The 26,255-nt window shown below is 37.4% G+C and overlaps 1 protein-coding gene across 1 annotated transcript; it reads right to left on the bottom strand.

Moving 5' to 3' along the window:
• Positions 1 to 15,757: 15,757 nt before the first annotated feature.
• DIO2 (iodothyronine deiodinase 2) lies at positions 15,758 to 24,619 on the bottom strand. The gene is given in 3 exon segments (XM_049611929.1): positions 15,758 to 15,780; positions 15,783 to 16,353; positions 24,392 to 24,619. Coding segments are annotated over 3 exon segments (816 nt in total). The 5' UTR covers positions 24,614 to 24,619.
• Between the last annotated feature and the right edge of the window lie 1,636 nt (positions 24,620 to 26,255).

Here is a 26,255-nt window from a genome sequence, read left to right as displayed (position 1 = left end):
AAAAATAGAAAATACATGCAACAGGTATCCAAACAAAGAACAAAACTGAGTTAGAGGGTCCAGGGCACACTTCAAGGGGACAATGAGTCTTGAGGAATAGGTAGTAACTATAATCAAGAAAAAAGAGGGAATCTTAGTGTACTACAAGATCAAAACCTCACTGAGGATAGATAACTAGGATTCTTTTTATTATAGAAATTAAGCCCCAAAGTAAACCCCAAAAGGGGAATGAAGGATGGCTAGAAAAAAAAATAGATTTGTTTTTTAATGGTGAAAAAAAGTTTAACAAGAAGAAGCGAAGGAAAAATAAAAAAAAGAAGGATGGGCATTTATTGACTTATTTATCCAGCTGATATTTAAGTATGACTAGGTGCAGGCACTGAAAGATGTCATCTGTCATCAGTAAAGGAGCTCCTTCAGCTTTGCTTTACTTTGTCTTCACTATCATTCCCTAACTCCAGCGAACATTGCAATCTCTTCTTTCTTGTCCCCACTCACACAGGTGTTACCTGATGCAGACAATTAGGCAATCAATTATATTTAGCCAACACTCAATCAAAGAATAATATGTATGAATTTAGTAAATAAACTTTTTTATTAGTCGTTTGAAACCAAGAATCTTGAGGAAAGAGCCAAAGAACACATCTTTTATCTCAACTCTAGTAGCTTGCATATTACCTTCCACAAAGATGATCAATATATCTAGATATATTGAAATTCTATCAGATTATTCTTAAGTGAAATGATTAGGATCTTGTATTCTGGGTAGGAATTAGGAATGATAATTTATAATACAGATATTTGGGCAAGGAGAGGAGACAGTGACAGATTGCATAAAGGATATGAGGATGCTATAATCATTTCTAGTATTTTCAAGGTTTACAGGCTAAAATCTAGGAATAATGTTGACTTGTTAAAATGACAAAATAGCAATGTTTGATAGGAGAATCAATTTGTGGAAGAAGATAAATTCTACTTCAGACACGTTGAGCTTTAACAGCTAATGAAATATTCAAGTTGTTAATTCATATTAACAAATGCCTATGGGAAATAGAAAGTAGATGAGAGTTTAGGTCTGAAGATCTAGATTTGGGATTCACTGTCATTAGCATAGAATTGATGATAATAATCATTAGAGGAAGGATACCATTCCACAGGAATGAATAATAGCAAGTTCTGCTTTCAACAATAGAAATTGGCTACATATTCCAGAAAAACTTTTTACTACAAACCCTGAGAAATTCTGGATAAAATTAACAAATAGACTTTAAAATACATAGATGAGTAACAGGAAAGTAAGAGAAATTCATAGGTTAGAAGAAGAAGAAGAAGAAGAAGAAGAAGAAGCAGCAGGAGGAAGAGGAGGAGGGGAAGAGGAAGGGGAAGGAGGGGGAGGGGGAGGAGGAGAAGCCACCTAAAAGAGCCTGAAACTGAGTGTAAGCAAGTGCTAAAGTCATAGACTGCCCAGGGGCATCTCCTGACAACAGAAATCTAGATGCTCAGGTTTTTAATAATCAAGACCTGGAAGGGTGAGAAAGACCTCAGTCTGAATCACAGTAACAAGTCGAATCTGAGACTCCTACAGAAATCTGGGTTACTTGGAAGGATACTCCCTCAACAAAAAATGTAAGCCAGAAAAAATTTCATCCACTGGGAAAAAGAGCAACAGAGGGAACAGTTTGCTTTAGGTCTTGGTAGAAAGGAAAAATGAGTCTCCCCTGGAAATTCATAATGATTAGCCTGCCCTCACAAAGGTTAGGGTCTTGAACGCTTGGTATGTTTACATTTAATTTTTAAGGGCTTCCAGGTTATTAGTGGCCCAGAACACATAGCAGAAGGAAACATGGATCTTGTCGAGAAACAATTCCCTTAACCAGGTTCCTCATAATCTGCATAAATTAATATCAGCCAAGAGGAAGAATATAATATAAAATGATCAAAAACACAAGTAAACAATGAACTAACAAGAATCAGAGTAAAACGGCCCAAGGTCTTCAGATGCTATAATAATCAGATGCAGATTACCTTAAAATATACTTTAAAAGTTTTGGCAAATAGAATTAAAAATAAGAACATAGAACATGGCACTTTCAAGAAATAACCAGGAACATTTGAAAAGAACTCAAAAGAATTTTCATAAATTAGTAATATAAACTTTGGACTTCAAAACTCAGTGGATTGGTTAAGCAACAGATTCACACAGATGAGAAGAGAACAGGAGCACTCATAAGAGAGATTGAGAAAACCAAGTGCAATGCAACACTTTAGAAATTAAAAAAAAAAAGTAGGAGATTTGGAGGATAGAATAAGGACACACATACATCTGTTTGGAGTTAACAAAGAGAAAATGTTAAGAAATGGAGAATTGACATTCAAAGAATTAATGGCTTTGAATATTTCAGATTCCCTTAGAGTAATGTATCTTCAATTCAATACCAGTTAAAAGTAAATAAAAGGATATCCCCATTTAAGTACATGATGGTGAAATTTTAAAACACCACATGACAAAGGGAAAAGCTAAAATGCAGCCAGAGAGAGAGAGAAAAAAAATTAGAACAAATGGATAATAGACTGTCAGCAGATTCTCAACAGCAATATTGGAAACACCAACAGAATAACATCTCCAAAAAGTTATCTATAATTATATCCCTGCCTAAACTTTAATTCAAAAACAAGAGTGAAAAAAAATATCCATAGGAAAAAGATAAAAGAAAACATTTTATCATCAACACACCCTCACTAAAAGAAGAGCTAAAAAATGTAGTTTAGGAAAAAAAGAAAGTCATCTCATGAGGTAGGCCTGATATTCAAGAAGGACTGGTAAGCAAATAAATTGGTAAAAGTATAATTAAATATAAATGAACAAGCTCTTGTATGAAATGATAGTAATTTGAAGAATAACTAACTTATTGAACCAAAATAACATGTCAGAATATGTGTGAGAAATTTATTGAGAAAATTACATAACTTCATTACAAAACATTAAAGAATATCTAAATAAATGGAAAGATATATCATGTTTCATAGAAAGATGCAATGCCAGATAGATGCCAATTATCCCATACAGTAATCTATAAATTCAACAAAATTCCAACTAAAGTGCTAACAATGTTCTTTCTTGGAACTTGGAAAACTGATTTGAAAATTTATGTGGAAGAGCAAAAGATGCTCCTTAGAAAGCAAAGTATGTTTGAAGAAAGTAGGGAGAGGCACTTGTAACAACAAAGATTATTATTAAACTTAAGGTTTCGTTTTAATTCATATCAAACTGACATTTTGATAGGTCAAAACCAAATATTGGTAACTTCTCATGGATCAACCAAATAATAAAGATATAATGTATCATTGGCCTAAAGAAAGACAAATAGACAAGAAAATCCAGAACAGAGAGCATCGGGACAGTCCCATGCAGGCAAAGAGATTTGTCATTACTTGGCATCATAGATCATTGGGAGAAAAGGAATAAAGGATGCTGCAATAATTAATTATCTGAAAGGAGAGTAAAGTCATATTATATTTCTTACCTTATGCCATAAACAAAATTATCTCCAGGTGGATAAAACACATTGTATGTTGGCGAGGATGTGGAGAAATGGGAACCCTCTTGCACTGTTGGTAGGAATGCAAACTGGTGCAGCCACTCTGGAAAACAGTGTAGAGGTTCCTCAAAAAATTAAAAATAGAACTATGCTACAACTCAGCAATAGCACTACTAGGAATTTACCCAAAGGATACAGGAGTGCTGATGCATAGGGGCACATGTACCCCAATGTTTATAACGGTGCTTTCAACAATAGCCAAAGTATGGAAAGGGCTTAATGTCTATCACCTGATGAATGGATAAAGAAGATGTTGTTTATATATACAATGGAATACTACTTGGCAATGAGAAAGAATGAAATCCTGCCATTTGCAACAACATGGATGGAACCGGAGGGTATTATAAGTCAGTCAGAGAAAGACGGATATCTTATGTTTTCACTCATATGTGGAATTTAAGAAACTTAACAGAAGACCATGGGGAAAGGGAAGGGGAAAAATAGTTTCAAACAGAGAGGGAGGCAAACAATAAGAGACTCTTAAATACAGAGAACAAACTGAGGGTTGATGGGGGTGGAGAGGGGAAAATGGGTGATGGGCATTGAGGAGGACACTTGTTGGGGATAGGCAATGGGTGTTGTATGTAAGCAATGAATCATGGGAATCTACCCCAGAAACCAAGAGCACAGTGTATACACTGTATGTTAGCTAACTTGACAATAAATTATATTTTAAAAAATAAAGGCAAGTAGTATTCCATGTGTGTATAAACCACAATTTATTTATCCATTCATCAGTTGATGGACATTTAGGATCTTTTCATAATTTGGCTATTGTCGAAAGTGCTGCTATAAACATTGGGGTACAATTGCCCCTATGCATCAGCATTCCTATCCCTTGGGTAAATTCCTAGCAGTGCTACTGCTGGGTCCATCAACTGATGAATGGATAAAATAATTGTGGTTTATGTACACATGGAATACTACTTGTCAATGAGAAAGAACGAAATATGGCCTTTTGTAGCAACATGGATGGAACTGAAGAGTGTTATGCTAAGTGAAATAGGTAATACAGAGAAAGACATATACCATTTGTATTCACTCTCACATGGATCCTGAGAAACTTAACAGAAGACCATGGGGGAGGGGAAGGAAAAAAAATTGGGGAGAGAGCCAAACTATGAGACTCTTAAAAACTGAGAATAAACTGAGGGTTGATGGGGGGTGGAAGGGAGGGGAAAGTGGGTGACGGGCATTAAGGAGGGCACCTGTTGGGATGAGCACTGGGTGTTGTATAGAAACCAATTTGACAATAAAATTCATGTTAAAAAAAAAGAAAGGCAAATATTAAAACTTCTAGAAGAGAATATAGGAGAATGTCGTTACAAATATGTTTTCCCCTTCTACAATATAGACTTTTCAGATGGGCACATAGCTGCCTAGAATAAAGACTATATTTTCCAATCTTCTTTACAGGTCAGATTGTCTTATGATAAAAGTTCTGGCCAAAGGTATATAAGTGGAAATGTCCATAAAGCAGTTTCTAAGAATCTCCTTGTACAAAGCTGGTAAGACACATACTTTGCCCTTTTCTTTCCCTTTTCCTATCCTTCTGCCTAGGAGAGGGGTATATAAGAACTATAAGGCATCATGAGGATGAAGCAGAAAGCTAGAAGGAGAGCCTGGATCTCTAAGGACTTTATGGAACAGAGCTTCCATACCAGCTGCAGATTGCCTGCCTCAGAACTTTTATGTAAGAGAGAAAAATAAGCTTTCTGTCTTAAGTAATTATTATTTTAGGTCTCTGCTCCTCACAGCCAGACCTAAAGCTAACTTGCGTAATTTGTAATGATATATCCTCTCTCCTTGTTACAGAAAGACTACAAGAGAGAAAAAAAGAATATATAGGAATAATCATGTGGGAGCATCCACTTGTAATGGACTAAATGTGAATAAGGAACAGCAAAAGAGAGAGAAGCTATGAAAGTTAGAAGTGCCCAATGCTGTGAAATACAAAAAGCGAGTACTGAACAAAAATTACCTCTGGACTTGTCTAGATTAGAAGGAGGTCACTGGTGGCTTTAGAAGACTGTTTCCAAACAGTGACTAAGAATCCAGTGAAGCAACACAGCACTCAAAGGATTATTGCCACTTGCACGTTATTTGGAGGCCTTCCAGTTCCACACAAAACCAACATACAAACACGTTTCGTGTTTCTGGGCTACGGGTGTAACTAGATGTACATGAATCATCAAGAAACAGAAATAGCCCTTGCCCTGGATAATTTCTTGATGTCTTTTCTACAATCATGACATACCCAGTAGGAATATAATTGGTCTACTCTCATCTGGTCACTAGAATGATGACTGACAATTTAATTGGGGTTCAACATATCTCTCTCCTTAAGTATATGAGAGGATTCTTTTTTCTCTAGGGTTTAGAAGGTAACTGTCTTTTTGCCATGGAATAAAATACATATATTACTATTAATAATATATTTATAAATGTGTGTATAAGTGTTTACCTGTAATAGAAAATGACAAATCTTCTAAAGATATAACTAAAATATTGACCCAATTATCACCCACCAATCTCCTCATAGAAGCTCTGAGCACAAGAACAAGGGAAGGAGTGGATGCAGGCCAGAACTTTGAACTTTTCAAAATATAAGTAGGCATTCCTTGATGTACCCAAAGGAGGATACTTCTAAAAATTCTGCACAAACTGAGAAGACATATCCCCCCCCCAAAATTTTTCCGTAAGAAATGTGGTAAAGAATGAATTCAGGGGATTTCAGTCATTATAACACATAAAGAGCCTATAGTTACACATCCTTAAAATGTAATAGGAAACACACTTAAATGGTTAGAGTCAGTAGTGGAGTCAGTTGAGTGTTGGGTTTGGCAAAGGAGACCACAGCTATTACAAAAGCAAGGGAGGTTTGTCTCCACCAGATAATGATGGTTGGAAATGGATTAGATTCCCCTAGTATCAACAAAGGGTAAGAATTCCTAAAATTGCCCTTAGGGTTTTTTTTTTTTTCACTTTAAAGAAACTTTACCCAGGGGTGCCTGGGTGGCTCAGATGGTTGAGTGTCCAAATCTTGATTTTGGCTCAGGTCATGATCCTGGGGTCATGGGATCAAGCCCCACATCAAGCCCTATGCTGAGCATGAAACCTGCTTAAGATTCTCTCCCTCTCTTCCCTCCTGCCCCTCCCCCACTCAAGCTCTTTCTTTTTAAAAATAAAATAAATATAATATAATATAATATAATATAATATAATATAATATAAATAACCTTTACTAAATCAAACATTTACAATCTTTCTCCCATTAGAATTGGTAAAGCACCTAAACCTTAAACAGTTAAGGTAACATAGGTTAACAACGTATAGATGAATAGTAACACAAAATGCAATGAAAATTTGGTGGCTGAGTAGGATCACCTGATGAATAACTGTCCTGCAGCATTAAGTGCATCTTCCACTTCTTATGGGAGTGGCCTATGAGGATACCTAGGCTTGTGGTGTGTGCACACATTAGTAGATTGTTTAAATTGCCTCATATGTGTTGTCTAAAATGTATAAATCAAGATTTTTGCCTGAATTACATAGACTGTATCAACTATACAATCCACTCCATCCTATCCCATCTCATACTCACTGCAGTCAGGCTAAGTTCTTATCTGTTTTGGAGGGCAAGAGAAGACAAAGGGGGTGGCACAGCCAGGGAGGAAACAGAAGTTAACTTTTTCTCAAGAGGGAGTGGGAGTGGATGGGTTCCTGGATCCCTGGCATTCTCTCAGTCCACTCTCCCTGGTTTAGGCCAGTTGAAATAACCATAATTTATCAAGAGATACCAGGAATCTTTGCCACTATTCTAGTAGACATAGGTAACTGCAAGACCCAGAATTATTCCCCCACCCCGGATAGTTAAACCACAAATATCAGCAGGTGAAGAGCCAAACTGCAGCAGGGTTCCAGCCCATCTTGACTCCTGAAGGTAGATCCCTTGAATTCTCAGTAGCTAGGTGTGCAAGCTCATCCAGACATTTCATGAACTTTGCAACAACAGACCTTGCACTTTCCTTATTAAAAGTTACCAAGTTTTGTCACTAGCATATGTTGAGGGTTTGTTCTATGCCTTTTACCCCTGTACAGACAAAACTAGCCCACAGCAGTGGACTAAAATGGCTAAGCCACAGTGAATCCTCACCCATGTGAAAATTGGAAAAGGATTGTGAATACCTTTGCAAAATGCCCCAATAAAAGGCATTATACTAAGGAATTTTATTACAAATTTTCCTGGAATGTCTTTAAGAGCTCAATGCTGGCTGAAAGACTTTCTTATTTTTTAAGTGCTCTTTTCTGTTTTTTTCCCCCTCCAGTTTCTTCTGAAGGTCCTTCTGGATGGAGTTAAAGGGCAATACTCAAGGTTTTGACTCAGTACATTTGGAGTCTATATCTGGTACATTAGATATCATGTTTAGATTTTTCATTTACCAGCGAGGCTGTAAACACGGTGCAGAAAACCATATTTCATACCATTTGTATATATACCCACCAAATGTAGTATTTTGATGGTAATGTTTATCACTTAGTGGGTACTTAAAACATCCATTGGTGGTTGTATTTTAGATACTTAAATGCCTGCTTACCCAAGAGAGGGAGAAACACAAAGAAATAAAAAAAAACATAGCTTCCTATCCTCAGTTCTCTCAACTTTCACTGAATTGGATTGAATTATCCCTCCTAAGGATGATGGCCATTTTAGTGTCTTATTTTTTTTACTGATTTGGCTTTCTTAGTCACATCTAATGGACACTTTGTAAATACAGATTGACTTGACTAAATGAAAGACCGTCCATCTTCCTCTCTATCTAAATCTTACCCTTTCTCCTAGGTCAACTCATTTTAAACTCCACAGAGCCTCTTCTGAGAGCACTACCCAGAGTTCTTTCCTTTCTTCCTCTGAACTTGTTCTTATTGATTATACACATCCAATCACTTATTTAACCCTCATTATAAGGGGAGTTAAAGAAATGGCCACAGAGTTAACTTCTGATACCCTTGGACATTCCCAATATTTCTTGCTCTCCTTTTGGTAGCAGACCCTGTTACCATGGCAACATGTAACACAACCCACATGCAACACAAGCTGGCCCAATTCAAGTCCTTCTCTGGTGATAGGGTCAAACTCTATTTGAAGCATCTTATAGTTAGAATGCAAGTAATGTACAGCACAGTAACTATCATTAGTGATACTGTATTATATACTGAAAAGTTGCTAAGATAGTAAATCCTAAAGTCCTAATAAAAAAAACCTTTTTTCGCAACTATTGTCCAACTAAATAAAGAAGTAAACTGAAGCAAGCTCAAAATTGTCAAAAAGATGTATTTATTCAGGAATATAACAGAGGAATTGCAATTAAATGTAGCAAGCTACCGGTGAGTCCATTGAGGGTTTGGCATAGCTGTGTTTATGGGCAGGAAGTGCAAATTGGGGAGAACTCGATTAGGTCTGTTAAAATCAAAAACAAATGACCAAGTTTCAAAATTCCCTAACCAGACAAAACCAGTCCAGTCACACAAACAAATCTCAATTCAGCTTATCTTGTGAGACCAACCTGACCTGGATCATTTCTTATTCCTGCTTCTGGAAACCATAATCGAAACTTCCCAACATTGCTTTGAGGCAACCCCTGACCAACTGCCTATCATTTAAGAAAATTCCAATATTATCAGTTTTCCATAAATTAGACATTTATGGGAAATCATCTCCCATTCCTTAAGTTTTGTTTTTCTAAGGGTATATGCCTGAATTTTCCCATTTTCTATCTTCCAATTCCATTTTAGTTTGAAGTTCTTTAACACTATGTATGGTAACGAGTGTTAACTAACTCACTGTGGTAATCATTTCACAATATAGAGAAATATCAAATTGTTACATTGTACATCTGAAACTAATGTGTTGTATGTCAATTATATCTCAATGAAATTTAAAAAAGAATGTGAGGAGCTTCCCCCAACGAGATCACGCAAGATAAGAAGCTGATCTGAGGAAAACCTGACACCCCAAAAGAACAGAGACAAAAGACTTAGTAAACAAGCACTGAAGGTTTCTAAGTCCTTGGACCCATCAAACTGTCCCTGAGGTAAGTTTCATCCCAATCATTTCTAGGGTTTCATTATATTGGCCAATAAATTCTTTTTTTTTCTTTTTTTGAAGACTAATTTGCATTTGTCACTTGCAGAGCCTTGACAAATCCATGATAGGCTCCTAAAGGGAGTCACATCTTCGTGAATTTTGTTTCATGGCTTTTACACATCCTATTGCACCCAGCACAGGGTATACCCCTAACTAGAATCTCAGTCAATAGTTGTCAGTCATGATTCTTCAAATTTCCATTAAAATTCTGGAATAGTATGAGATACTACAAATATTAATGAAATTACTTTGAGTAGGAAACCATGAGTAAGTTCAGAGTCTCAAGATACATTAATACATTGGTTGAGTCACCTGTTTCCAGGATTAAAGTGTACATATTTAACCATGTTGCAAATACATCTCTTGTCATTAACAGACCACTGCCTCCATAAAACATTCATATCCTTTATACTCTCTCATAATGCAAAGTAGTTGATAGAAGTGTGTTCAAATTTTTTTCATTACACATTATTACACTGCCAAGCATATTATATATAATGTGTGTGTGTGTATATATATATATATATATATATATATATATATATTTATTTATGGAAAGTTTATTTATAGCACTTAAAAAACCCGGGGCATAAATTTAACAAAGTAAAAGTTTGCTCCATGATCTCAATAAGGCCCTTCCCATGAATTGTGTGTGACTTGTTCACAAATATGGAAAGTATCTGAAGATTTTCTTCTAACTTGTCTTAATTTCCTTGAAGACTCTGGCACACAGCATGAGATTAAAATAACCTGGCATTGCCGGAGTCTTTACCCACAAATACCAAGGAATAAATATTAGAATGATGGATTCTCTTTCCCTTGTCAACCATGAATGTGTTCCAGCCAGGAGCAAGGTCTAGAGAGTAATTTAAAAATAAACAAACAGAACCAAAGAGTAACTTTATTCTTTTATTCAAAATTTATTAAAATACAAGAACAAATTTTAAAAGCACACGTACCACTCAGCACCAATATAATAACACTCTTTCTACTGGTAATCTCCAAAGCATTTCTGTTTCTGCAACTGAGAAGCAGAGAAATACACACATGCATTCTTACCACATTTACCCAGTGCCCATAGCATCATGCCCCAAATATTCTCCTTGCCAGGGAGACAAAGACGGGCAGAGGAAAACTAATGTGACTACATCCAACCACTAACTGAGTCAATGACTCTTTCATCAGTAGTTATCATTTGCACACTGGTCACCTCTGCACATCCCTATCTCCCTCTCCAGGTGCCCGACTGCTTGGGCTAGTGATATAGTCTGGTGATAATGTGATGCAAAAGAAAATAGAACTGGCCAACATTCCCTACCCAATTTCTTTCAATTGCTTTGGTTATAAAGTACTGGATACTTATGTCTTCACACTCTCTCATCCTAACACACATAAAAAGTACATGGGCCAGTGACATAGTCTGGAGAAGGCTTGAGAGATTTTTTAATTTATTTCCCACCCCCTTCTGTGGGCTTCTTTCATTTATGTGTTTACCTGTTTGCTTTTGGGGAGAGGGGGGAGCCCAAATAGTGACTTCATTTAACATCTCCTCGGTCCTTGAGATCTCCCCAGTAAATATCAAATAAACTCCCTAGAGCTCTGATACCGCTGCCCAAGATGGGCAGCAAGCCCTGACTTGCATGAGCAATTTTTTTTTTTTTTGGATATCTGTACATGTTTGCTTTCTATTGTATCAGACTCACCTTAGAACAGAGCTGGGTCTCTTAAGTCGGAGACCTTGCTTCTGGTGCTATCCAGAACATAAGGCATTAAGAAGTGGCCCAATGTTTGGCTCTTCCTAAAGTCATTCACTGATACCTAGCAGCCCTCTTCCAATGGTGAGAATTATCTTTTCAAACCTTCCCAAATCAATAGACCAAATTCACAGGACCTCGTTCTTCCAGGTTAGCAACTTCCTGGCTTTCCCAGGCCCCACTACCTTCTTTCACAGAGGACCTCAAGATACTACCAAGAGATTGCAAATCACCAAGGCAGAAATAGATACTTATACCCCATTCTGGATGTACATATGAAGACTAAGTTTGAATTCTATTTTTAAGATAAAGGAGAAAGTAGGGAGAAAGTTGGAATATAACTAAAATTTTTTTTGATCTGATTTTTGGCAATATCGTTTTAAGTTCCTGGAATTAGAATTCTCCACGGCTGAGAGACATGACATTGGACATGTTCTGAAAAGCTCTAAATTCTGGAGAGGTTTTCATGAACCCTTCAATGGGACAGTAATTGGTATCTACATTTCCCCCTTTGCAGGGGCCATATGATTCTAATTAAGCTTATTTTCCAAACCATCAGTCAGATTTACAGAATGGGAAGTCCTGTACATCAGTGCATTCCTTTTGCTGTGGACATAACCCACAGGACATGCTAAGAACACCTGTGTCCAGCTGGGAATTCTCCCAAAGGCATAGATATTGTCTTTAATATGCCCCTCTGGTATTTTATGCAGCAAGGCAGTACCCACACATGACCTCAACATATTAACATATTTCATATTTTTTTATTCAAGAGCCCAAATAGTGAAATACACTCCAGGCAAAATCAAAGACAGCAGGATTTTCTTCTTTCCTTGGTTATAGAATAGGCATTTTCTGCTTAATGGCAAGAAAATTTAAATAAATAGACCATTTAGAACTTGATATTACCAAAAATCAAGGGTAAATTCTATAAACAAGGTGAAGACATAGTACCAAAGATCCAAAACATGAATATAAAAAGTCATATAAGTTAAATGGCTTCACTTTAGCTATACAAAGAGCAGTTACTAGTCTGCCTCTAAGGAGGTCAGTTACATTTTAATATCTATATCAAACATTTCAACATCATTGTGCCGGTGTCTCATTCACTCCCATTCAAGAAAGTCATGTGGATTCCACTATTTTCTCTAAGCAATAAAATAAAGTAAGTTTGAATAGTTCCAAGACATAAGTCTTTCAAACACTAAATGTTTGAGTAAATCCAGATGCTATGATAATATCTAAAATTGCTTGGAAACTATTTCAATAATAGATATGCTAATTCAGTTTAAAAGGCTAAACTGATAGCTCCATGTAAACATAGCCTATGGGTGGGGGGGAATGTTTAGGTACTAAGAAGAACTCAAAGTTTGTTTATATATATATATATATATATATATATATATATATATATATATATGAATAACAATTGTTCAAAGGAACATACTTTATAAAAGAGAAGATAGGTGGGGTGGGTATTGACAATCTAATACTTTCTCTCTGAGCATACCAGCTAAGCACTGATTCTCCTCTACCTCAAATAATGAGTTCTTGTTATGTTCCTAAAGATACATCATAGGAAATCATAAAAAATCATGTTGAGATAAATAGGTTACATAACTCTGGTAACACCAAGCCATTCTACATACTGTAGGATTCCTGAGCTTTGTCAATTCACTTTCTTCATTGGCCCCTAACTGCCTTTCTTCCAGAAAGTCTTCTATGTTCTATTGAACATATCTTTTTCCCTGATATTCAGCCTATGCCTTTGTGTATTTACTTCCACTGCTTCATTTCTCCATTGGAGTATCCTCGTGGAGAGGAATTGCACACACACAACCTTCTCTTTCCTTAAAAATATATCACGACTGGGTGCTTTTTCCATCATCCTTTTACCCAGACAACTAGCACTGCCTTAGCCAAATCTCATCCCCCCACCAGCTTCTCTAACATCCTGTTCCATTATTGTACATGTAGAACAAAGGGGAAGTTTAAGGACAACAGAGTGAGTGTGCTGCAACCAAGTTTTCATTTTACTTTTCTAGGGGACCACATAATCTTAACACCATTTTAAAGATAAAATACAATGGGGCCCACTGATCATTCTGGAATATAGAGTTTAACAATTGAGAAGTCTGAAATAATCTATTCTCCATGTGATTTTCCAGAAATCTATTAGATGATGCCACATTTTCAAAATTTGCTTTGTTTCTTTGTGGGTGTGTTTTATAGACTTTAAGACACTGGAAAGCTTAAATGTTGCTGTAAAACACAATCATCAGTTAAAATAATGTATTAGTATCTAAACAATAAATTAGTGATAGGACTGATATATCGCTTCAGCTTTTTTTGTTTTTAATGTACTTTTGGTTCTTACACACTCAGTTCCCACCTTTTTCTCATTTCAGAGGCAACTAGTTTCAGAAGATATTTTCAACTTGAGATTTTTTTCTATTACTTTTATTTTATGATTCAATTATTAATGGAATGGTCATAAGAACCTTTGTACATTCAATACAACCATATACTGTGATTTGACAGCATCCTCAAATTTACAGTAAAAATTTATGATATAAAATTAGTTGGTCTATTCTTTGGGGGTTATGATATTTAGCTATTACTTACATTAAAGGTAAAACTATAGTATCTTTATTTTAAAGAGAAACATGGTGTGTGTGTATATATATACACATGTGTGTGTGTGTATATGTGTGTGTATATATATATGTATATGTATATATATACATACACATATCATTATAATAATGTACAATTGAGGCCTTAGATTACCAGACCTCAGCTAATTGGAACAAAGGAAGACCCCAGTCCAAATTCAAATGGAAATGGAAATTCCATTTCACCAAATTCCATGCCACTGAGGGTTGCCTTATATCAAAACCTCCAAAATTACTAATGAGAATTTTCTCAAACTAACTTTGCCTTCCTCTATTTTGCAGCTGAAGAAATCTTGTTTTTTCACACCTATTATTCATTATAGTTCACCTACTTTGGGAGAACAGTGCCACAGCGGAATGGCCAGGGCACCTACCTCCCACAGCAGCTAAGAATATATTTTATTTGTATATAAATAAAGAAAGAGCTGAGTCCAGCTCAGCATTCAGAGAACACCATTATGAAGGCTAAGACCAAGAATGAGTGGGGCCACATCATAATTGTAGGAATGGAGAGGGACAGACCAGTACCACTGGACCTATTGGTTTTGCAATTAATCAGTATCACAGGGCATAATTAATCAACTGAAAATATACATACCACAAACATGTTTCAAAAAGTAATTATTTCTACCAAAAAATTGTCATAATTACAAATAATGAAGTGTGTTTTTTTTTCCCTCTTTCAATCCCCCTTTCTCCCTTAGTTCAGGAGTATATGATAAATATATTGATTTCATATGTATATTCTCAATGCTAATTATAGTTGAGCTGCTTCTTTTTCCGGCCCATGTATGTTTTATGTTTCAATGTTTCGGTGGCTAACAAATTAGTCCCACTCTCCACAGCTTCAAAGTTAAACTCTGTGAAGCCTCCTCATCTTTCTGCATCCTTTCCTAGCTTGTCAATTTGATTTTCTTCTAGTACTTTCCCACCTGCCTAAAAAGTAACCCTCAGATTTCAGATAATCTAACCCTCCAGGGATCATTCTTGGTATCTACCAATACATCTGTGAGTTCTGGGATATTTAGACTGGCAGAGAGCACCAGATGGCTAGAAACTAAAACAGCAGAAACTACTTGAACATTGTTAAACAAGAAGTCCCAAGCACAAGGACTGGACTCAAGGATTCATCATAAGTAAATATTTGGGAATTTTCCAGTTGGGCTCTATCCATGCTGAATAAAGCCTAGGCAATACCCCTTGTACTAACAAGGACAATAGTTCCCTAACGTAGTAGTTATTCAGGTAAGTCTGTTCTTCAGGTCCCAAAGCTTCCATCAGCTGTATTACTTCTTTCCCAAGGCAGATGAACACATGTGAAACAGGGTTTATTCTTCTACATCTTGGGATCTTTTTACTCAGGGCTTTTCACTAGGAAGAGATGTGATGGGGCTACTATTTAGCCAAATGCCATTTGAGTGGTAAAAGAAGTATGGAGATGTTAAAAGCTTATGTTCTTCTGACACGTAAATTCCTGTCTTTCAGGGAGACAATGAGACTCAGTTGAAATAGTGGATTCAGTTCTTAGTTTCCTTTTCTTTACATAATTAAAAAAAAAAAAACTCTTTTACAATCATACCTTCAACCAGCTAATCTAGATTTCATCTTTTGCTGAAATTCTTCTCCAGCCAACGCCGGACTTCTTGAAGGTTGTAGTAGAAGGGCCCCTTTCCTCCTAGATAAGCAATTTTCTGTCTCTGCACAATACACACACGTTCAAAGGCTACACCATAAGCTACATTGGCATTATTGTCCATGCGGTCAGCCACAACTCGGCACTGGGGCGGCAAGGAGAAATGCTCCAGAAGCTGGTGGGCTGCTGCACATCGGTCTTCTTGGTTCCGGTGCTTCTTCACTTCAAAAGACAAAGAAGAATCACCAGGCACTGCCCAACCATCTGAAGGATGAGCCTCATCAATGTAGACCAACAGGAAGTCAGCCACTGATGAGAACTCTTCCACCAGTTTGCTGAAGGCTGGCAGCTGGCTAGTAAAAGGAGGTCAAGTGGCTGAGCCAAAATTGACCACCAGTGGACGCTCAGGGCTGGCAAAGTCAAGAAGGTGGCACTCGCCTCCATCAACTATCTTCACCTGGGCACCATTTCTACTGTTGTCACCTCCTTCAGAATTAGAGACATGTACCACACTGGAATTGGGGGCATCTTCACCCAATTTCACCTGATGGTGAAAAAAAGAAAAGGGGAGAGAATACCATATGAAATGCATTGTCACTCCAATTCACTCTATACAAAAACAACCGGCTCTAATACAATGTGGGATTTCCTTCATAGGATATGATAAATATATATTGATTTGAGTAAAGAAGCATCATGGCTGGTAATGTAAAGAATGGCCCTAAAGAGTAAAAGTCTTTTTCATTCTGTATAGTCATTGAAGGTAATTATTTTCATCATTGAAGCCACCACATTCAAAGAACCATTGAAGGCACCACTCTTCATAATTATGTTGAGGCTGGTATTCTTTACTAGCTTACTCTGCTGTCAATGCTTAGCACACATGATACAACAAATGATTAATTGACTTCATTTTAAAAGTTAAAAGTGAATGGTCTACTTTAAGTGAAATTGTCAGAGCTGTGGGGATTAGGTACCTCTTTTTTGTATTCCCACTTATGAATTCTAAAATACTCAGGAAAGACCTTTGTATTCTTGCATGATGCTAATTTACTTAATCTCCACCAATGGACAATGGTACCAATGGGCTCAATTCTTGGCCAGAGCTAGAAATCTGAGGTCCACCATTTACTAGAAGGGCTACTCCCACTTCACCTCGTCAGTGCTTCAGTTTTTCCATCTGTAAAATGCTGATAATAATGCCTGTCTTCCTCAGACAGTTATAAGGGCTACAACATAAGAAAATGAGCTCTTGTATACTATAAATCATTGTGTGAGTATAGGTTCCATTATTAAATGCCACCCAAACATGTGAAACAGCATATCATCTTTCTGGGAAACTCTATGTTTAAAAAAAAAAAAAAAAAAAAGACTATCCTCAGAAGTAATTTGATCTCTTCTCAGGATGATGTCCTTCCTAGAGGTTTCTTGAGCTACCACTTACTTTTGGGTTCCCATAACCCAAAAGTAATGGAAATGAGTTCATTTCCATTAAACAAATGAAATAAAAACATAGAATTATTTTAATTCCTCATTTTTCATGGGTTTTTGTTTTGTTTTCCTGTTTTTTCTAGGAAATCACAAACCATTTACTTTTCTATCATACATTCTATTAACAAGCTCCTCTGAATTTTAAAATACTCAGGCAGGTATAAAAGAAGGTATAGAAGAAAATTGTTCCACATGCCCCTTTGCAAGTGGTTTAAATAGCTGAACACAGAATGAAGGAAAGTTTGCTGGCCTTTGGATCTGTAAATTGATAATAAAAAGCTTGCAACATAAAAGAACCAATTACTTCAGTTTGAATTAGCACAATCGGATCTTCCCCTAGTATGGTTTAATCAAAGCCAATAACATTACGGACAACTTACGACAGCCTGGTTGATTTTTATACGCTATACTTAATATTACAAAACACTCCCAACTGGATCGACTTATTTCCCTCATATAAATACAGCCACATATAACACTGTTAGTAATTGAAGTCACTTAGAAGTAAACTGTTAAAGACTCAACAATCCAAACTGATGTAAAATACTCAAGGGCTTTCATTCAGAAGCTTCTATCTAATGTGATGCATAACTCATTTTAACTGTAGAGAAAGAAGGAAAGAAGTTCTTTCTCTCCCTTCTGAAAAATCCTAGCAATGCGGATTTGAAACAATACTATTAGTTTCCTAAAAATCTTAAGATAACAATCTTCTTTCTTAGAAAAGGAAGCTGTTGGTATGATTTAAATAAGTACATTTGTTTTTAGTTACTATCAGGGAGAAAGTTACTTTGTTTATATTAATTTTCTTGGTTAATTTGCAAGTTACCCTAGATGGAGAAATCTTATAAACCACTTTCAGCTGGGTTATTTTATGAGGTAAAATAACACCTCACACATCTCTGAGGTATGAAAATATGCTTAAAATTTAAAGATACACACTTTATAGGTATTATATATCTTTTAACCTACCTTCTCATTAGATTTTTCCCACTTAAACTATCAGTAACAGCTCTAGAAGGGCTGCTTTCAATGATACTGTGTTGTGTTCCTCAACATACTGTGATATAAAGATCTGAATGCATTCACTCTAAATCCATTAAATGCTGTAGTGACTTCTTGTGAAGTCAACAACCCATTCACAGAAGAAAAGTCATCTCTAGACTACAGACTTGTAGGTTCTTGGTAGGTGGAAACAACCATCTGCTTTTTGGAATCATATTAAAGACCTCTGATGCCCCTGACTCTCACCCAAGCAGAACTGCTGATTTTGCATTATTCTTGATTATTCAACTGAATAATCTCATCTGATGCTTCTGTCACAGGTGGCTCTCATATTACCTGTAGTTGATTTTCTTAGAAAATTAAAGCACCTTCTCCTTCCTCTTAGTGACAATGTCTATAGTTCAGCCACGTAATTCTTTTCAAAGTACAGACTTAGAAAATTTCAAACAAGTACAATACCTTCACTCTCAAATTAAAAATTAGAAAAGTTACCAAATACATAATGCTTTTGTGTGTGTGTGTGTGTGTGTGTGTGTGTGTGTAGTGCCGAGGGCAGCACTGGCATTTTATTAAGCTGGAAATTTTGTTGAATGAATTAGTAAATAAACGATAGCTATTATAATCCTAGGGGTCAGTGAAGAATTTTACACTTAATAATAACCTAGACCTGCAATGAACATAATTATGTTTGGGTGATGGATATGTTCACTGAGTCAGATAATTCAGAAATGTGAATCCTGGAGCCCTATTGTAGAGTTCTGCCATAATCAACACCGAATACTGTTGATCTGCTCTTGATTTTCTTGGCTCCCAATGTATGAAATCAAAGTAGCCAATTCTTTTTATTTTGCTCTGCAGCCATGGGACCCTACTGCAGATTGGAATGTCATAAACAGCGTGTTCATGAAGATGACTAGGTTAGAGAAAATGCATAGGTAATACTAATGATATTAATAAAACTACATGGAAAGAAAAAACCCCACACCCATTATTTGTAAGTCTCAGTGTGAGTAGACCAGTAGTCTACTTTTATAAACATCATATACTAATCATAAAATCTGTCCATCTTTGCTAAAACCTGCTGATGACACTTTAGCAACAATAAAGAAAAAAAAAACTTCAGAAATTAAAAAAAAATGGAAGTTCACTTTAAACAAACAAACAAACAAAAATAAATCTTTTAAAAGGACATTACTGTCCTTTCTCAATTGCCATTTGAGACCAATATCATTTCTCATCTTCCCATTTGATCTCCGTGAAAATTAAATTCCTATTATGAACAGAGTTTCAAGTGGAGAATTTCTTGGTTTGCTCAGTTATATGCCCTGCTGAGATGGAATGGGAGAATCACCATTGTCTTCACTGATGGAAGATTCTTTGCTTTCCCCAGGAGCAAAGCATTCCTTGACAAAGAGCCAAAATGATGAAGAAAATAAAGTTGGTCCCATAATAACATTTAGGCTGCAGGAAAGAAGCTCAACAAAAACAAGTTATCCCCTGGTACTCTCAAACTTTGTTTTAATTTCCCACAGTGGCACAGAAAGTCTCCTGGCCACAAGTTACCTATCATCTTAATTTCTCCTTCTTAGAGGGTTTGTGTTTGGTTTTTGTCCTTAATGAGACATATTTGCCAAAGAGGCATTCAAAAGGCATTTTTTACTCTTGCGGAAGAGTAATTAGGTCGGTACCTCTTTCCCTGCCAGCATTAGCTGCTCTAAAGAGAACCCTGCCCAGTATTTAATGCCCAAACACAAGAAGCATCATTTCCACTAATTGGTCTTGAAGTTCCGATGTTCCCAAAGGGTCCCTTTATTTTCCAAGGATCAGAAAGGACATACGTAAAATGTAATATCGTCATCACTGACTTTATCTCTCTCATCTGCGCTATTACAGTTGTCCTTTCCTATGTTTGTGTAATCAACATCAACACAACACCAACAAGGGAGTAAATAAAGGGCTTCATTTTTATAACACATGACCTCTCCAGGCAGAATGCAAATGTTGTGATAGCCATATTTATAAATATGAACAAGAGGGTAAATATATGGCCTATAAATTTGATTCCTTTGATGATAGGATTCCTTTTACTGACAATGTTCAGTGCATGGGGAAAAGGATAATACTGCTTTAGCATGTGGACTCTGAAATGCAGGGCAAGGGGAAAAAAGAACCATTCATCAAGCAGAAGCTGGAAATAGAGCATATACTACTAACCTTGTTTTTTTTTTTCCTCTTTTCCACAGCCTTAGAAAGGCCTCTGGACAAAATATCACCTCATCTCATGATAGGAAGTAAGGCAAATGATAAAAATGGGGGTTGGGTGTGTGGCAGAACAATATTTACACATCCTTCTTGCTACACAAAAGCCCTAGGATGGCTGTATTAACCATCAAGAAATTTCAAATTCTTTGACATAATGACCAGGCTACATCAGTGTCCTTACAAACATGGCCAAACAATGATTAAACAGTAATTTACCCAGGTACATTCCAACTGGCCAAATAAACCAGAGTTGAAGAATGAGCTACTGACTCTTTCCTCCAAGTTCAACTCCTCTCTGGTCCTTCTGTTTTTGGTGCATGCCTTGAAAATGCAGCTCTAAGCTGTATCATTTCCTAGTGTTTTATCCAAGTGATGGATAAACTCTGGCTGGGGCTTCCTTTGTGTTCTTTTGAGAATGTTTCTCTCTTAAGAGAGCTATTTTCCATTGTAGAAACTAGTGTCAAAAGGCTGGAGGTGAATGAAGAGGAGGAGGTTAGAGACCCTTTCAAAACCAAAATTATATGTTCAAATGAATATGTTTTCTGTGCTACCGCGATATTAACTGCATAGAAATTAAACTGCTTGTCAACATCTATACTGTGTGTTTACTTTTACACTTCATTTAGGTAGGAGCCTGGTTCCCAGACAGGGGAGTTTGCTTATTGGTTGCATTTTCGAGTCTTGGAGTGCTAGTACAAGGATGCAGTGTTAGATGCAATGACACAGATTAGGAAAACTTAAATAACAAACATCTGTTATTCACCTCTGTCCGTCACAAGTTTCCGTAGACTTTTTTTCCATCAAAACCCATGCATGGAACTCCCTATAACCAAGAGCAAATTATCTTTAAAGGTTCCACTCTGGAATTAATTTTAAATTCCATTCAACATTTTAATGAAGAAGGGTTGTTTTTATTTTGTTCTATTTTAATTTCTTTGTCACCCCCTCCAGGAGCCAAATACAGGGATAACACTTTTACTGCACTTTCTCTAACTATCTCCCCAAATATCTGACCTTCAATGAGGGGAATTAGAAATGACATGCCTTGTGTATGGCAGGTGTGCAAACCCCTCCTCCCAGAAATCTCTGCTTCTGAGGGTGGCGGCCTTGAGATAACGTAAGTCGGCATTGTGAAATACCACGGTGCCACCTCACACAAAACTTCCTCCAGTGTGGCTCTGGAAATGGCCACACCCAAAGACAGCATCACAGATGAAAACAGCAGTCAGGGAAGTCATTCAACTTGTTTTAGAGATTCTGAGTGACCCTCAAATGCCACGACAGCTACCACCACCCTTGTCATACTTGGGAGACAGGGGAGACCTAAATTCAGTGCAAGCTGTGTTCACAACGTTTCTATTCATTGTACACCCAGTCCAGTCTTGTCTCTGGATATATGGGTTCCTGGTTTGTTCCTTCTCATGGTATCTATTATATAAATCATAAAAAGCAAACATAATAACATCAGCTATGAACTTGGTCACTAATCAAATCAATAGAAACAATACAGGAGAAGAATACATAAACCATATGCAAAAAAAAAAAAAAAAGAAAAATCACTTGTCCTTGTCAATTTCTTGGAATACAATTAACAAAATATTGCTACATAATGCAATGCTATATTATCAGTGAAAAAATAAACAATCAAGTTTATTGAAGAGACATTTGTTTTTCCCTCTTTATTTCAATAAGCTGCTTGATAGGAGAAATAATGTCACTTAATATTTGTGGGTAACAGCACAGCCCCCATGTTTTATGTGAGATATCTATGTAAGCACATATTCATATATAAAATTCTCCTGAGAAGTGACTTTTCTTTTATAGGCAAATGTCAATTATCTTTCAAAAAAGTAAGAGTTTAATATGCTGAGTTCAAGCCATTGGCATCTCCATTTTGTCTTCCTAACACCTACAAAATACAGATGTAGATGAGGGAACTTCCTAATTCATAATGTGCCTGACATACTTGTGTGTTCTCCACCTTCTTCCAAATTCTTTACTCCCATGTCAAAACATAAAAAATTCACATTCAGTGATACATTTGTGGGAGTGAAATAGTCATCTCAGTATCTCCCTCCATCATCTCCCCTTTGCCCAACATGCATGATATAATGGAGATTATATGATTAGAACTTTAAGCATTGTTTCATATCATCAAAAAAGAATTTTCACTTACTAACAAGAGCTCTTACTATTCTCTGGCCTTTAGGACAGATGCAGGTTGCTTTCAATAAGAAAGACGTGTGTTGTAGTAAACCTTCCTGAATTCACAATGAATATTTCCTTCTTGAATATTTAATTTTCAGTGGACAAACCTACTCTGGATTCTTTGTGACTAGAAGCTACTCCTTTTCCTCTCCTCATGCACAGATTTATTTTTCTAGGGTTGATTTATGGGGGAGTCTTCCCTTCCTCCTCTTTGATTCTGAGTTTTCATCCTGCTTCTGTGGTGCTGTTTGTCTACAATGTACCACTTCATTGCCTTCCATATGCCTCTCAAATTCCCTTCCCTGCCATCTTGGACGAGGTCCCCCAGTACAGTTGGGGAAAACCAGGACCGTCTACTTTGACAGCAACTTTTGCCAAGTGAGTCCATTCTTAAGCCCAGAGATCAGTAGGAGTCACGTGGGCATAGGCAGAGGTGCCAACTGACAAAGGACCAGTGCCAAAATGCCCCCCGTTGGCCCTTGAGATCGGAGTTGAGGATGTCCTACCAACATCTCCAAGCAGCCAAAAGGCAAGTCTTAGAAACACAGATCACCAGGTCTGGTTTTGAGAAGCAGCCCTGGGATGTGTGTTCCGCAGCTAAGTGAGGCCACTGCTCCGGTGCTCAAGGCATGTGTTGTGACAGTTTTGAGACTGTAATGAACCATAGACTTATCTGCTCTTTCTAGGACAACTTTTTTACTTTTGAGAAGGCAAATGTGGTTTCCCCGTACAAAGTCTGGATTTCTGACAGCTAGTTCACAGCTCTTTCTATTGCAAATTGATATCTAGTGACCCAGGACTCATTGCCTTATAACCACTTCGAAAGGGTTCAAATCAAATAAGCCACGGGGATGAAAAGTATAGCACAATATAGTCAATAAGTTTGTAATAACTTTGTATGGTGACAGATGGTAACCATAGTTTTCATGGTGAACATTTCCTAATGTACATAATTGTCAAATCACCACGTTGTACACCTGTACATTGTATATCAACTATCCTTCAAGTAAAACAACGTCCACCTAGAGGAGGACGCTGCACACAGGGCTGCTTTCGTTAACTCTTACCTCTACCAGAAACAAGGGGGCTTTTATGCCAAATCTTACCCGCCGTGACCATTTTGTTAAGGCTTGCTAACTCTGAGGGTTCTGAGGAGCATTTTCTTTTTTCCCTCGCTTTTCAGTGCCCAGCACTGAACTGTCTTTCCTAGTGCACCCCAGCCTCTCATCAAGCAAAACATCAAAATCCAAGTTTGTTACAAGAGCAGGTTAAATGCATTGGTCTCCTCCCCTCCCCCAACATTTTCTGACTTTTCCCAAAGTTACTCATCAGGCACAAATACCCTCTCTTCCAAAATTGCAGCAAGACATTAATGGCTCTTATTAGAAAGCGTCTTTACTAGGTGGCACAGAGTCATAACAGCTTAATACCTGTCATCCCCAAATCTAACCTGTGTGACAGGTGTGGAAGGCACAGGTAGGGGCTCCCTTGAGCATAACGCCAGGAGCCTAGATGGTGCGCCAGGATCCCAACCCGATGCTCCCCAGGGCCTGCGGTCCCTCGCTCGCCAGCCCCTGCCCCTGCTCACCGGGGGAGAAGCCCCTGCCGGGGCAGCTCACCTGCTTGTAGGCATCGAGGAGGAAGCTCTTCCAGATGCAGCGCATTCCCTCTGAGGTCAGCATGCGCCTCCACTCCCCGCGAGTGGACTTGGAGCGGCTCAGCAGCAGCACCACGTGCTTGAGGAGAATGACCGAGTCATAGAGTGCCAGGAAGAGGCAGTTGGAGAAAAAAACTGGCAGAATCTGCAGTGTGATCAGCAAGTCTACGCTGAGGATGCCCATCTTCTCTGCCTCCCAGTCAGTTCCCTTGTGCGCTCTGGTTCCCCTTCACCCTCTTATTTAAAAGGGGGGGTGGTGATAGAGGGGGTGGGGGAGATAAAGGGGAAGGCCGGGGTGGGGGGAGAAGGAGAAAAACTAAATTAAAAGGAAGCCCAAGTTGTCTCCTCTTTCAAAGAAGCAGAAATGGCAAGACCAAGTCCAGTCTCTGCAGCCCAGCAGTTGGAGTGTGCCCATCAATTCATTCAATTCGGAGCTGCTGCCTTTTTTTTTTTTTTTTTTTTCAGGACTTAAGATGTTAAAAAACAAAACAAACAAACAAAAAAAAAACAAAAAAAAAACCCACAAAAAACAAAAAACAACCCACACACAAACTGGCGTCCCCGTCCCTAATCCAGTCACCCCTCTCAGAGTCGGTGACAGACAGGCAGCTCTACTTTCATTTCTAAGCACCTATGAGACTGTGGCAGAGATTGCAAAATTTTCTTTAGCTTTTCATTGTCTCTAATGTTCAGAAACGTAGCCCGTTTCTTTCTGGAGTTGCCAGAGTTTTAAAAATGTGCTTGAAGGGTAGTTTTCCCCCTTCTTTACTCCGTTTGACACACACTTTCTGTTCTCCTTCTCCCAGCCTGTCTCTCTCTCCCTTCCCCAGGAGCGACTGACTCTTCTCTTCCTCACTCGCTCTGGCTTTTCCTTCGTGCTATCTGTCTGTGGTGCAAAGTGCCTCTCTCTCTCTCTCTCTGCAGCCCAGTGAGTCTCCCTGAAGCCTTTTATACATTCCCTGGCTAATTGCTGCAATAGAGAAATGAAAGCCTAATCTTGGTAAAGATCTTGACGTCATTGAGAAAGAGGGCTTTACTTTGGCCAGAACTGCAGTGAATAGAAAAGCAAAACTCGACAACTTTTTTTTTTTTAGAAGGGGGGGGGGGGGTAGAGGGACAGTGGAATTTTGCTTTGTGATTTAAAGAGAGGGAGAGAGAGAAAAAAAATTGATACCTTTGCCAGTTTTCAGGAAATACTTCCAGATTTTGGGAAAAGTAATTTAATGTAACGTGCAGATTGATAGGGAAACACTCTCTCCTCTGATTATTATTATTGTTATCGTTCATTTATGAGGGGTTTTGGAAGGAAAGGATTCTGGAAAGCAGGTAGATCAAGAGGAAGACTCCTCATGGAAGGTCTTTGCTCTAGTTCTTGGAAGATGTATATGCTTACATTTGGTCTTTATACCTTTCTACTCTGACACTCTCTCGTCAGGTTTGTGACCTAGGTTCTTTAAATATTTTTGAGTCATGATCTTATTTAAGAAAATTCAAAGTTCTGAGGTGGAAACTTTTAAACTCTTTGAGTACCATCACAGCATTTCTCTAAAGCTTCTTGCAGAAAATTAATACAAGTTTTCAATTTTACTGAAATTTCCAATGCAAAAAAAAAAAAAAAAAGAAGGAGAAATAAAGAAAGAAAGAAAAAGAAAAAAGAAAAAGAAAAATCTTCCACACAGACATAAAAGTAGTTAAGTGATCAGAACTCCTTTTTTTTGTTCCATTTTGCCTATATGCAGATTAAATTAAAACTTTTTGTCACATGGCATTAAGATGCCATAAGACTGAAAAATAAATTCTTTATGTGAGCTCTTTCAATTCTACTC

The sequence above is a fragment of the Panthera uncia genome, assembly GCF_023721935.1.
Source record: "Panthera uncia isolate 11264 chromosome B3 unlocalized genomic scaffold, Puncia_PCG_1.0 HiC_scaffold_1, whole genome shotgun sequence".
In the NCBI taxonomy this organism is placed as follows: Eukaryota; Metazoa; Chordata; class Mammalia; order Carnivora; family Felidae; genus Panthera; species Panthera uncia.
Note: the sequence above shows the minus strand (reverse complement) of the source record. Positions and strands in the feature narration are given on the sequence as shown.